The sequence below is a fragment of the Camellia sinensis genome, chromosome 7 (genome assembly GCF_055761805.1).
Source record: "Camellia sinensis isolate YWXY chromosome 7, ASM5576180v1, whole genome shotgun sequence".
Taxonomy (NCBI): Eukaryota; Viridiplantae; Streptophyta; class Magnoliopsida; order Ericales; family Theaceae; genus Camellia; species Camellia sinensis.
The window spans coordinates 7071928-7086616 of NC_138967.1; the positions used below are offsets into that span (position 1 = coordinate 7071928).

A 14689-nucleotide genomic window follows, 5' to 3' on the forward strand; every position below is an offset into this window, starting at 1 on the left:
TTATCAAACATATCATTAGAGTCCGATAATAAAATTGAATCTTATGCAATTAAGATTGAATGAGAAAAGTAAAAATAAATTTTTCATGGTCTCAACCAATTTTCAAATTTAAAATTGGAAAATGTTTGGTAGCTCAAATTTTTGTGGCTCAAATGGCTCAAATCTGTCAAAACGACGTCGTTTTGAACTCAAAATCTGTCAAAACGACGTCGTTTTGACAGATTTGAGCCATTTGAGCCACAAAAATTTGAGCTACCTAGCATTGTCGTTTAAAATTATGTTTAAAGAATATAAAAATATTTTGGAGCTCTAATAAAGGAGCTTTAATAATTCTAATGGAGTGTGGATCCCACTGTGATAGTGATGCTTATGTCTTGTGTATTTTTTTATTTTTTATTTTTTATTTTTTAACTTTTCAAATCATTAGAGTTAATTAGAACTCATTAATTTAGAGGAATGTACCATTGTTATAAAGAATATTACTATAATTGTTAATATATAACAAACTCGCAATCTAATCAATCAACTGTCATTCCTTCAATACATTCCTGCTTTGACATTGCCCGGTGTATACCCCTCTCTCTCTCTCTCTCTCTCTCTCTCTCTCTCTGTGCGAAAGCGTATGACATTTGGTTAAATCACCAAATCTTGTTTTCTACCTAGTTTCGTCATTTTGGTTTTCCCCGGTTTGGAAAACAAAAACTGGAATGGTGAAAATCACTCACCATTTTCATATCATTTTTATTTAAATAATTCTATTGGCTGCCCTTAAATTTTTTAAAAAATAGAATAAATCCTATAAATTTAACATGACAATACTTGATTTGTCTTCTAGAAAGACTAAGAACATCTCCAATGTTGTATTTTTTTTTTTTTCTCACTAAATTTGAGTAAAAACTCTATCTAATATCAACCGCTCTAACGGATTTTTATCAAAACACCAGTCGACCGGGTAAATATCCGGCCGGTCGACCGACTAGTATAATTTTTTTACAAATTTTTGCAAGGAGGTGATCATTCAGGAGAACAACCGGTTGGACATCCGACAGGTCGTCCGGTGGTAAAATGATCTGCAACTTTAACAGCTATAAACAGTGATTTAATGAAAGACACAAACAACAAAAAGTAAGTTTTTTCATCAAATTTAAATTTGATGAAAGAAAATGTGATGGATTGGAGATGGTCTATAGCAATCCAAATTAACACAAATGTTAATAGACACAAGGATAATATATTGAAGTGTAATTTACTCCTTTTATTTTGTGTGAAATAATAACTCTTTGGTGTCCTAAAAAACAGGTTTCATAAAATTTTCTTAAAAACAGTTTGCCCAACATGTATCCATCTGTTTCAGAAAATGAAAATGATACCGAGTAACAACTCCATTAGTTTTTCCTAAGAAAGATATAGTAGAACACATAATGAGGAGATTATACCTGCCTGAAACAGATGAACAAGAATCTCACTGCTGAGATCAGCCAAATAGGAAAGCTCAAACCACCTACTTGTTGAAGACAAACATTTTGCAAAACTGATATTCATATTCAAATCAACTGCCAAAGTTTCAACAACACTGAACACTTCTGTTTCCCAATATTCATTCCCTTTCCATCCCAGTTTCTTGTCATCAAGATCCATTCATATGTGAATTAGAAATCAAAAAATATATACAACCATCTCACTTTACAGACCAGGACTTCCTTCTTAGCTCACTCGGTTTGTTATGGCGACACTTCATCATCCGAGTCCTGCACCACTCTACTCATCTTTGCTCTCTTGGCATTAGGATGCACATTTTCATCTTTATCTGATTCAGATGCCTCTGCAGCCAAAGGGTTGCCAGATTCAGGTGACAAGCCCCTCTCAGATACATTTCCTTCGTCATTTTCACTCTCCTCACCCAGTTCATTTTGAGCAGCAGTAGTAGAAGGATTGCCATGGTTGGGTTCTTGGTTTGCATCTTCTTCCCCAACAACATGGCTAGGGTCTACAATCTTGAAGTCCCTAGCAGTGCTACGCTTGGCATGCCTCAACAAATTGACTTTGCTAGCCTTGCTAAGTTGGATGAGATACTTCTCATAATCTTCTATCTGGAAAATCAAGTCCGGGATACATCTATTCTCCCTTTTGATCTTGTTCACAATTCCTCTACTCTTTGCATTCCCTAGCTGATTCTACAAGTCCAGTATAATATAACCCAGTCAGCAAAAATACTTCTAAATTCAAAAACATGAAAACACAGATAAATAAAGTAGGAAAACAGAATACGAAAAAATGAATTTCAAAGGATCTAGGGTTCATACACGTTGCATCAGTGTTACAAAATTATATAGAGGAGCAGTTAGCTGCTTGCAAGTGATCTCAACAAGCTTCTGGTACTTGAGGCTTGGTAAAACTTGTTTGCAACCTTTAGGAGAGATCTGAAACTTTGATATTCGAGCCAAATTCTTGTAAAATCTTCCAGCCAATCTGACCAAATGTTCTGCTTGAGAGTCTGCAGATTTTTTTCTAGTAATAATAACTGAATGATATATACAAACAAATAAATTGGAGATGATAGAAAGTACACAGAATTGTTGGTGCAACTTACCGTTAAGTTTCATCACCATGAAAAAAGACAAGACTGTCACCACAGCTTCTGTTCTTGAGTAAAGTGTCTCTTCCAAAGTAAATCCTAGAGCATGTTCTCCATTAGGATCAAAGGGAATGCCTTTCCGAATGGCTGCTAAACACATTTTCATTTTCATTATGATCCGATCCATATCTGCAATGACTGATTCAATTAATTGCAGTACAGAAGCAGCTGTTGTGGTGCATGTTGAATGGTTTATGACATGGTACATTTCAGACATCTCCAATGGATCACTCGTCTCTGACCCCATTACTTTGATCAGCTCAGTTGCCATTTCTTGGGCCAAGACTAAATCATGGGGAGGAGAACTTAAACAGAGAGCAAGTGAAACTACACTTTTTGCAACCTTGGAATTTGCTATATTATTGCTTTTGCAGATTTGTGTTGCCCAGGCTCCGAGAATGTTTCTCCTTTCACCGGGCAATTTGATCCCAATCATCATTACTATATCAGAGAGTATCTGAAAACATACTAATGCCTTAGATGGTTGTATTTCTAAAGGAAAATAGAATTTAGCAACAAATCAAGTGTTAAGCGAAAACTGTGCACAACTGAAATGATATGAATGACAATGCATTTACCTCAACTTCACGGAGAAATGAAACTGCAAGAAGCTCAGAGAACAATGGCCTGATGCATTTTTTTATGAACAATTCTTTGCTCCTTGCAAGTGGATCATCAATGCCAGAGGCTTGTTGACATTCATCATCCCAACTCACATCCATCATATTTGTTGATGCATGGTCGGGCGAAGAGACTGACATCAAATCTTCAATCAAGCCCATCTCGTCTGGTCCCCGCAAACTTATTGTTATCAATTCCTTTAAACAAGTTAAGGCTAAATAGATGTTTTCCTTTTTGTCTTCAACATCTTTCCTCACCTTGACTTCTCTTTTCTTTTGGGTTGTCTCAAACTTTGGCACCGACATAAGCAACCAAACCAATTTCAGCAGTGGCAGCCCCAAAACCTTGATTTCTCCATAGATAAGAGTCTTCAATGGATCATCTTTTCCCACAAAAAGAAAAGACTTTATATGACGAAGGGAAGCATTCAAGATGAAAGATAAAATTTTATAAGAGCGAATTGATGTCTTGCCCGAGGACAACTGGGTCTGGTTCGGGGAAGCTGCATCGTTATTGGAGCAATCCGATTTATATAGCTTTAAAGCTGTTTGAAGTAGCTGGTAAATACTTGAAGTTGCCAAGAAAGGTGCTCTCTCTTGAGACAATTTCATGTTGCTTGCATCAGAGTTATCGGGTATATCATGAGCACTAGACCGTACTATCCCTCTTCTAGTGCCATTGCCCTGTTTAGAAGTGCATGTGTACTTTCCCAAAGACTCGTATGCATCAACAAGCTCAATAAGCTCTTTTTCAAAATCTTCCCTTTTTACATTATTCACTTTCTCCAATTCAGTGGCGACAATATTCAACACCACCTCAAATATCCCTGATAAAACCAAAGCACTGTATCTGCTCTTTGTTTCTTCCCGCGTAGAGCCAGCATTCTGAGTCAGACTCAGTAAGCCTGATCTGACATGCAAAGAATCAGAAACTTGTAAGATGAAGTAGCTTTGTTCGACAAGTGAACCAGGGAGCAAAAATAGAAATTCGAACAGGAATTAGACAAATAGTGTGGAAAACATTTTTGTTCTTTCTCAGGAAAAGAAAGAAACAATCTATTTTTATTCATCATTTCTCTTGATATAATAATATATTTTCACATCATTATCACCACAAATTCCTTCAAAACATAAAACAATAGAAGAAACAAACATCAGATAATTTTGAAGAGCCACCCTTTAATTTTTAGGACAAAAATGGTGAGTACATGAAATAAACTTCTGGCCAAAAATAATACTAGCATTGAAAACTGGACTAACCTTCCAAATTTCCATTTCTCAACAACTTCCGGATTTTTGATAATGTGCAGGAGAATGACTCACCAGACAACATCCTTCCCCCCTGCGGCACTTCCAAATAAATACTGAGAATCAACTTAAAGTCATCGGTACATGCATCAGTTGTATAACTTCAATTATATAGCAATACCTCATTCTCTTGAGTAAGGGAGAAACCTAAACAAGCCCATGAATCTGATGGATGGTCAGTTTTACCATGAGGCTGAAGAAGAAGAATCCAAGAGACACAAGAGAGAAGGCAGTCTAATGGCTCTTCAATGTATACTTTTCCACTCTCTGATTTAACACAATTACCAACGCAGAGCTGAACATCTTCGTTCTGAAAAAAAAAATGTTTCAATGTCAAGTGAGGAATTCTGGTGAACACATGTAGTTTTACCGAATGTGAATAGCAGTGCTAAATGATTTTTTCATTTGCAAATGATGACATGAATACAATTTTTTGCTTTTTCTCTTTCACACACGTAAAGCTCAAAAATTTAAACCTGTAATTAAGAATTAAACTTTATGATAAAAGTTCACATGACCCTTAAGTTTTAGTACCTCCTTGTAAAACCGAAGGAAGTGAGGCAAGAGAAAATCAAAGACAGCTCCTGCAGTGGATGGGTCCGCCAAAATGACCTTTACAAGCCCATGGTACATGACCTCCTTGACTTTTGCCTGAACATAAGGATTTATTTGCAGTGAGAAATGTGGTTTAAAAGAAGAAATAATTCACAAAAAGAGAAGAGGAAGATAAAAAAAAAGAAAAAAGACCGTCTGATAAAGACATCTCTGCAGCAAACCACTCAGCTCTTGAAAAAGATCAGCCCCCATGCCACAACCGGGAATTTCAGCTTGTTGGCTGCTACTGGCTTGGCTAGATGATTCTTGAAAAGAACATGGACCGTCTGATTTTGATTGTTTTTCTGCCAAAATCAAGTTGATAATGGCATTTGTTGCAGCAATACGAACAGATTCTTCTCGGTTAAACATAGCTTTACGCACAACTAAAATGATGTAATCCTGCATCAATGAGGCAGAAACCCAGACTGCATGTTTGAACATTAAAAACTCAAAACATGGCATTCCATTAGATAAACTAACCAAATCAGAAAAAATACAGCGACTGAAAAAGTAGACAATTAGCAAGAAATGATTGATTTCATTCTCACATATCATTATAATGGATGTTCAAAAGGAAGGCAGAACTTAGAATAGCCAAATCTAAGATGATTTTGTATATTGTTCAAGAGTCAAGACCTCTATAAACATGCGTAACTATGTTGTTTAATTAAGACACAGAAGAATAAATACCCGAAGATCACGGCTGAAATTGATGAGGGGCAACAAAATCGTAACAAGATGGGTCGAAATATTGCCATGCATGAAAGTGAAATAATCCAACAGTTCTTTCAAACGTGAAACATGTTCCAACAAAGGATACGGATATCTCTGAACTAGATAACCAAGCAATCTGAAAAATAAAAAACTAACTAAAACACACCATATACCAACTCAAACAAAAAAAAGTTAACAACTTTTCCTCTCTTTTTTTTAAAACTAAAAAATAGCTGACAACTTGATGATAAAAAGGAGTTACCTGATGATAGGTAAACCCTGTTCGGGCTTCAAAGAAAGAACACGAAATTTGCATTGTTCAATAATCTGCATAAAATTAACTAGGTCAATAGCATGTTGCGAAAACATAAATGTGCACACCTTTAAGAGTAGTTGGTAATCATTTCTCAAAAATTAAAATACTTCTCCTTAACTGGAAGTTCACGTATTTGCATGTGTATGAAAAAAAGCAAAAAAATAAAATGAGGATGGGCATATAAGATGAAAAAGGGCAAGGGAGAGGGAGAAATAAATCAAAACACAAGGAGAAGAAATTAGGTGTATTTCATTAAATATATATATTCTACAGAAACTGCTGCAATCAACCACAACTAAATGACCATTCATTATCAACAATATGGAAACTGTCAAGCACCACTACAAAATGAACTATCAAGGAAGAGTTGGTTGCTTAAGACAACCAGATTGTAAAGAGAAATACTTCAATCGAGGTTTAACAAAAATTTATTTGAAGTTCAAAAGATTGTGAAGAGAAATCTTTCCACCCAAAGCTTGAGGCCAGCTGTCTTGAAATTCTTCTACTGATGCAGTAATCAAGAAGGCAACCATGAAAAGCTGGCTAAGATGATTCTTTTCTGTAGAAGTATCTATTATGACAATATTATGATGCTATAACAAAATTGAAGGTGTGACAAGGACACAGTGATCACCAAAAAGAACAATGTTCTAAGTACTGAGAGAAGATTGAAGGCATGTGACTTTACAGGAAAGTACCTCCACGCAGATGGAAGCACATCCCCAATTCGTGCAATTGATTTTCTAGAGATAAAGAAATCAACGCCATGCTCATGGCATTGTCATAGTAGTGCTCAACAATATTAATATCATGTCACATGAATTGTGGTTAGTTTCTACATAAACATCTTGAGATACTTTCATATCAAGAAGACTCACTTTAAAGTCATGCCTCATAAAGCAAAATAAAGTAACAGAACTTCTAAACCAAAGTGTTGCTATACTGACCTCATTTCTTGCCATATCATGAACCTCAAATAAAGTTTGAAGCATCTGAATACCCAATTCTTCAATACCCATCACCTGATCAGACTTGCCAAGCTCTTTGCTGCTTCCCTCTTCCACTGATTCTAGCAATACAAAGCCAAACTGTACAATGCTAGGCACAATATGCTCTCTTCCATAGTTGCTCTCATTAACCTACAAGCCAATATATACATAAACACACACACATAAAGAAATCTCAACTTAACAGGAATGAGAAATAGAATGTGTATCTTGATGATAACTCTAAAACAATAAATGAAAATCACCAGCCCCCCTTATATGCATATAGCTAACAATCCTATTACATGTTTGTTACCCAAGGTTCATCAATCATTCCATCTAATTGATGGTGATCTTCCATTTTTTTCTTTTTGCTGTCATACATTGTACAAGAAAGGCTAACTAAGCAGTAATATAAAGCTAACAGAAGAAAGGGCATCACTAGCATCATCTCACTAAAGTTTAGCAATAAACACATATATCTTATTCACATCTTCATGTCTGCCATGGCACAGATGATTTCAAATGAACAGAATGGAAAGAAAAGGGAAAATTACAGCTCTCAACGCAGCCTTCTCCACTACTTTCACACTATGCAGATATTCTTCCTTCAAGTCATCCGGTAGCCAATTACAAACCCTGAAAAATAAGGATTCTATTAAAACTAGACAAAAACAATAAATTTAAAACTAAAATGTGCATCCCTTGAAACCATCATTAGTCTAAATTATCAAGACACACCGACAGTTCTCCAAGTCACAAAATCATACACCTAAACACCAATCCCGCAACAGGTGACAAACATCCAAATGTCTAAAACAAAAGTCACTACATTAATATGGCAATGATATCACAACAATTCAAACTAATTGGACACTAGTACATGAAATTAAATCCTACAAAACTAACCCAATTAAACATGCTTTCTGGAATACAAGATAACTACATTTCATTACCATCCATGCCGTGATGGACTCAATTAAAAATCCCACAAACCTGATTCAGCTCAACTCAACAAAGTCTGGAATTTCAAATTAAATTCCACTGAAATCATATTCCAACAAATTGGATAGCTTTAATTTCCATGGAACATATTAGCACCACAAAAACCCATTTGAACTTGGGATACAACATTACTACCACTGTACTATATTAACTTTAAACATGAGATAGAACTTAATACCCTTCAACCCTTACTTGGAAAAACTGTAATCACGGTATGATGTAGTTATTGCTGTCTTCAAAATTCCGATTGAACACTCACTGAACTTCCGGACTCTCGCAATGGACAACAATACCGCAACAGTAAAATGGTTAAATGCCCGAAGATCTGATTTCACCAACCCCATAACCTCTTGCCCCAGAGAAGGATCCTGCTTCACCGCGAAATTCACATGTAGCAACACAGTTCCTTCAACCTGTCGAACTATCGAACTTGCTTTCGACCCCATTTTTGATCCGAAAAACATCACAATCCCTTCTACCACATCTCTCTTGCTAAACCCTTTCGAAGCCAAAACCAACAACTGATACACAAGCGAAGGCAAGTCCTGCAATTCCACATCCCTCATTCCACCAAACACCTTATCCAAAAACTCCCCACACCTCCCCTTATGGAGAAACGAAAATTCGCGAACAATCGAAACCATCTTCACTAGCAAAACCCTAGACCAATCACAACCAAGAACACGATCAATCACCGAATTGACATAATCTCTGCGTAATTCGATCTCGTTGGAATTGCGAATCAAGTCGAGGCATTTTGGGAGGAGATCGAGGACTTGAGCATCGTCGGGGTCGAGAATTTGGGGTAAACTAGAGACGATTGAGTCGGAAATGGAGATTAGGGTTTGAGTGGGGATGTTTTCGAAGTGAAATGGGAAGAGTTGAAGAGTGGTGAGAGAGTTGCGATCGTGGGGGATTTTGCGGGAATTGAAGAGGGAGATGTAGGAGAGGAGGAGAGAGGAGAGAGAAGGGTTTTCGGAGGAGGAGTGAGGAGAGAGAGAAAGGATAGAGAGGAGAGAGGAAGTGTATTCGGCGACGGAGAGAGAGGCGGAGGGAGAGGCGGCGCGTGAGTGGAGGAAGGATATGAGGGTTTTGGTCTTGGGGAGGGGTGCGTAGGTTTGGGGTTGTTGCTGGGCTAGGCGTACAATATCGACGTCCGTTAGGGACGGCGGCGGAGGGTGGCGGATGTGCGGTGGTTCTTTTGTTGTTGCGGCGGTCATTGGTGGTGGTGGTATCGGCGTTTTCTGCAACTCCTCTCTCGCAAGTTTGGGGAAGTGAAAGCTTTTTTGGAGGTTCGAGAGGCTCGTCTTGCGCGGGAAACCCGAAAAGCTTTTTGGGCCTCGGTACGGGCCGCCCACTAAGCCCATTGCTATACATTGAGTGATTTTATTTACATGTAAATAATAATTCTATACGTCCGGTTAAAATTTTGAAATTTTAGTTGTTATAATATTTTAATGTAAATTTATTAATAATGACAATGCATATTAAATTTTAAAATAAAATATTATATTTTTTTTCATAATACACCTTAATTACATATTCAAATCTCTTTATTTTCTTTTCAAATTTCAATTATTTTCTCTTCATCTTTTTCCTCTCTTCAAAATTCTAGTCCATCTTACCAAAACTTACGATTATCATCAATTCAAACAAAATCAAACAATGAATAAAAATAATAATCTTGGAATTATGTGTTACCATCACACCATGTGTAAAAGTAAATTTTTACACTGCCTACATGATTGACTATTATGGGGAATCACCTAAACCTAGCCTTCAAAAAAGTTTTTGTTATACTTTGTCCATCAACGATGGCACAACACAAAGGAGTAAAAATACATAATTTTTAACTACACATTTTTTTTGGGGGTATTAAAAAAAGGGTAGCTTTGGTTTCATTAGTTTCCAATCTCGGGCTAAGACCTTGCTTTAGGCGAAGTATAAGGGCGCCTCACCGAGAGCGACGACCATTTGTGTAATATTTGGAACAAATATTGAAGTTTGCACGCTGTTAAAAAGCCCTTCGGCACTTGAAACTCATATTATTCCTATGTTTAGATTTTAGTTTTTTATCAGACCTTCACAAATGTATAAAAATAGATAATTTTAATCTCCATATAATGAAACCAATAGAAAAAAGATTTAGCGGAGGAGAAATTTTATTGAACTTCTGTGGTGGTAATGGATTTGAAAATTGTTTCATAACTAGAGATGAAAGATGAATATATAAAGATTTAGGACAAAGAAACTAAAAAGACTGTGAAAAATCAAAAAGAAGAAAAAAAAAGAGATTAAATTTAATAAAATAATAAAGACAAATCTTATGGAATGACTTATATTTAAGTCCTTTTCTGTTATTTTCCTAGAACCAACAAAAGCTTCTTCTTTGGCAATGACGAGGCTCTTGATGACTAGGGATGACAATTTGTGTAACAATTTAAAATTTTAAGTTGTTTCTTAAATTTTTATATTAGTATTATTTAATTATAAATGATTTAAAAATAATAATTTTAACTTTATATTATTATTTAATATTATTTTTTGAGTATTATGATATTTTTATTATATTTTTTCTAGATCAAAATATACTAAAATATAATATTTTCTGTGCAACCATGATGCGTGCTTCCAAGCCGTCTTGCACCACACGCCTTCTCTCGCTTATATATATGGAAAACAATTTGTAGCTCGAAATAAAGAGCTCGAATAGCCTGAATAAAAAGCAAAGTCTATTCTCTCTCCTCAGACTCCAAAACCATCTCTTTGTACTCACTCTCTCCTCAGACTCGACTCCAAAATATCATCTACTCACTCCAAAAGCATTCGAGCCCTTAATCTCTTCCAAATCCTCTCATCAACACCGTATCCTCATCCATCTCTGTGAACGCGTAGAACAGATCTTCAGCTACGGGTGTGGACTCGCATACGGCGGTGTCAACGCAAAAAAAGGTACCACAACAAAAGGTAAACTCAGAATCACAAAAAACTAGGATTTATGTGTTGGGTTTATGTGTTGGCTTCAATTTCCGAACAAATTTGTCGCAGCAGACTGTTTGTGTTTGGATTTTGCTTGCAATTTGTGTTAGGGTTTTGGTTTCGCCTTCAATTTTTAGAACATGTTTTCCGGCCTTATGAATTAATGATTGTTAGGGTTATGATTGTTTGTTAGGGTTTGGGCATTATGGGTTTTGCCTTCAATTTTTGATTGTTATGTTGATTTTGATTAGGCATTATGTTGATTGTTTGGACATTATGGGATATCTGTTGATGAAAGATGTTCATTTACAAAAACTAATTTAAGTTAATTTATTTCACAAGGTGAATGAACACTGATTGGGCATTATTCTGTTGATATCCATTATTCTATGACTTAAGTTGATCAAATGTGAATGAACATCCCTAAATGATTGAAATCTGGGAATGTTTAAATGGGGTTAACTTAATTTACTTCACAAGGTTCAATTAGAAAATGTTGATTTTGATTGGGCATTATATTGATTATTTGGGCATTATGGGATATCTGTTGATGAAAGATGTTCATTTACAAAAACTTATTGAAGTTAATTTACTTCACAAGGTGAATGAACACTGATTGGGCATTATTTTGTTGATACTTGTGGGAGCTGAATATTGGTAGATGCAGAGAGGCCGAGTACACACTTAGAAAATCAGGATATATATTATATTCGGCTCCGTTTTGTACGATCCAGACGCCGAATAGTCTAATCGGCCATAGAACCAGTGGAACAAAAAGCCGAGTGGGAATTGGCATACGATAGAAGGGGCCGATTGAACAATCACACGATGGATTAAGAGTGGGCCTGACCCTGAGGCCCAAAAGCAAATATTAATAGAGGAACATCAACCAAAGAAAGGTATGTGAGAATAAATCCAAAAAAACTTAAGACTCAAGCAAACACGAGACCTATACTAACTTGTCCGTCGGAGTGCTAATTCCGGCACCCCCGACCGGAGTGTTAATCCCCTTTTCAGGTGGCAATCAGAAGATCAGGGACACCCTTCAAGAACCAAGAGTATTTCCAAACCTACTCCTCCACAATTGGCGCCGTCTGTGGGAATACTAAAGCTTATTCATGGCGAGCGTCATAGAAGATCCTCCAATAGTCATTGACGAAACTACACCAAGAGACGACCTCACTTCAAGAAACATGTTGGGACCAGAGACTATCGCCGTGCAACGTGCCTTGAACTTTGATTCAGTAGCTCAGACCTCACTTTCAACTTCAATGCATGAGACAATGCAGACGATTATGGATCAAGTAAAGCAAAATGAATAGCGGCTAGAGAACATGATGGCTAAAAATGAGCGTCTACGCTAGGATTTGGCCTTGGAGGTGGCGAAATCCCAACAAGCCGCATGCCAAGACCGGGATTGACCTTCGGGAAAGAAGGATGGTCATCGACGTTGACTTTAGAAACGCAATAATGATAGTTATTCAGACTCACCATCCGTGGAGCCTAGAAAGAAAGGGTGAGTTGATGTATCCAGCTCGTCTAAAAGAAGTCCATATGTACAGCATAGACGAAGAAAAAGCGATGATTTGGATGAAGAAGATAAACATGACCCATTCGTGCGACGAATTGCCAGGGCTGTGCTATCCAAAAAGTTCAAGGCACCGTCGTTCACCCTCTACGATGGAAAATCAGACCCCACTAATCATATTCGTCATTACAAGCAAGTGATGACGCTCCATGCTGATGACGAAGCCCTCATGTGTCGGATATTTCCAAGTAGTATGGGACCACTAGCCGTGAGGTGGTACTATAAACTGGAGCTGGCATCGATTAAGAGCTTCCACCAACTCCAAAAGTCATTCAGGGCAAGCTTCATCACTAATGAAGTCCAGCCGAAGCAAGTTGATTCTCTCTGGGCCATGCAAATTAAACCGGAAGAAACTCTTCGTGAATACTCGGCCCGCTATTGGGAGTGCTTGAATCTGGTAGATGATGCTTGCAATGATTCCATGGCCATCACCACCTTTAAGATGGGATTGCATCCTGATAGCCCCCTCCGCTGTTCATTAACTAGGTGTCCCTCCAAAACCGTCTGGGCATTAATGAAGAAGGTCGAAGAATACTGCAAAGTGGAAGACGATGCCCTTCGAGTCAAAGCCAGACGTAAAGCCGTTGAGATGGCCACGTCGGGAATTGTTCAGTTGATTAGCCCTGTGCTGTTAAGAAGCCCCGAGCGGCGGAATCGACCTAAACGAGACAAAAGGCATGACTCGTGCCGATCAAACGACCAATGTTCACATCGAGCTAATGAACAGTATCAAGTGGATAGTGGGCACACAAGGCGTTCGGGCAAGAAATACACGGAACTAACAGAGCCGATCAATAAGATTCTGTCGAAAGTACAACACTGTTCATTCTTCAAGTGGCCGCCCAAGATGATAGGACCTCCCGATGCTAGAAGATAGGATAAATGGTGTGAGTATCATAAAGACCATGGTCATGACATCAATATTTGTTATGTATTAAAAGATCACCTTGAAGAATTGGTGCAAGACGGTCGTCTTACGCAATACATCCGAAAGAACAATTCAACAAATACAGTAGCTCTACGGCCGGAGTCACCTCATCTTGGTGTAATTCATATGATATACAGCTTGACGGCGCCACCCGAGGTGCACACAATCCGGTTGCCATCTAGCACCTATAGCCCTTTGACGCCACCGAAACGGCCACATGACACTAGAAGGATTAGTTTCGATGACAGTGATTTAGTTAGAGTGACCCACCCCCACACTGATCCTCTTGTCATTGAGCTACGTTTAAACAGATTCACCATCGAACGTGTTCTCGTTGACCAGGGTAGCACTTCGAAGATAATGTATTACAAAACTTTTGTCAAACTTGGCTTTACCGATTCGGACCTGTCTCCGGCTGATTACCCGTTATTCGGCTTCAATGCTAACCTGGAGTATCCTTTGAGCAAGATCACACTACCAGTACGGGCCGGCACCAGATCAGTAGACGTAGAATTTTTGGTTATTAAGCTCCCTTCGCCATATAATTTGATCATGGGCAGAACTTGGTTACATACGATGTAAGCTGTGTCAAGCACCTACCACCAACTGCTCTGTTTTTCGACTAAATACGGTATCGAACAAATTTGCGGCTCTCAGAAATCAGCGCAAACATGCTATCTTCTAGCTACAAAGAGACCAAGGGAACTGGAAGTGAATTCAATTGAGGTACCAGATAAGGAGAGCCTCAAAGACATTGGGAGGATCCCAAGTAAAAAAGCAACCGAAGCCTTGCATCAGGTCAAAATTGACAGAAGTCCTAACAAGTTCTTCATGATCGGCGCTTCCTTGGATAAAGTCGAAAGGCAGGAGTTGGTAACCTTCTTACTCGGCAATATTAATGTATTTGCATGGTCCCCATACGAGATGCCAAGAGTAGACCCATCTGTGGCCCAACATCGCTTGAACGTCGATCTGAAATGTAAGCCAATTATTTAGAAAAGCTGGCGGTCAGC

At 37.8% G+C, this 14689-nt stretch overlaps 1 protein-coding gene across 3 annotated transcripts; it reads right to left on the reverse strand.

Moving 5' to 3' along the window:
• Positions 1-1521: 1521 nt before the first annotated feature.
• On the reverse strand, positions 1522-9465 carry LOC114256156 (fanconi anemia group I-like protein). Of its 3 annotated transcripts, none has more exons than XM_028195913.2 (13): positions 8374-9465; positions 7734-7815; positions 7138-7329; positions 6137-6201; positions 5851-6010; positions 5311-5559; positions 5098-5214; positions 4685-4873; positions 4516-4597; positions 3214-4160; positions 2591-3092; positions 2304-2508; positions 1522-2174 (listed from the first exon to the last, which is right to left on the reverse strand). In XM_028195913.2, the coding sequence occupies exons 1-12, from the start codon at positions 9399-9401 to the stop codon at positions 2342-2344; spliced, it is 3780 nt and encodes a 1259-aa protein (XP_028051714.2). In that variant the 5' UTR covers positions 9402-9465; the 3' UTR covers positions 1522-2174; positions 2304-2341. The 3 variants fall into 3 exon arrangements, with proteins under 3 accessions (XP_028051714.2, XP_028051832.2, XP_028051595.2); XM_028196031.2 differs by having other exon boundaries at positions 2304-2469; positions 8374-9464; XM_028195794.2 differs by having other exon boundaries at positions 2304-2494; positions 8374-9462.
• Between the last annotated feature and the right edge of the window lie 5224 nt (positions 9466-14689).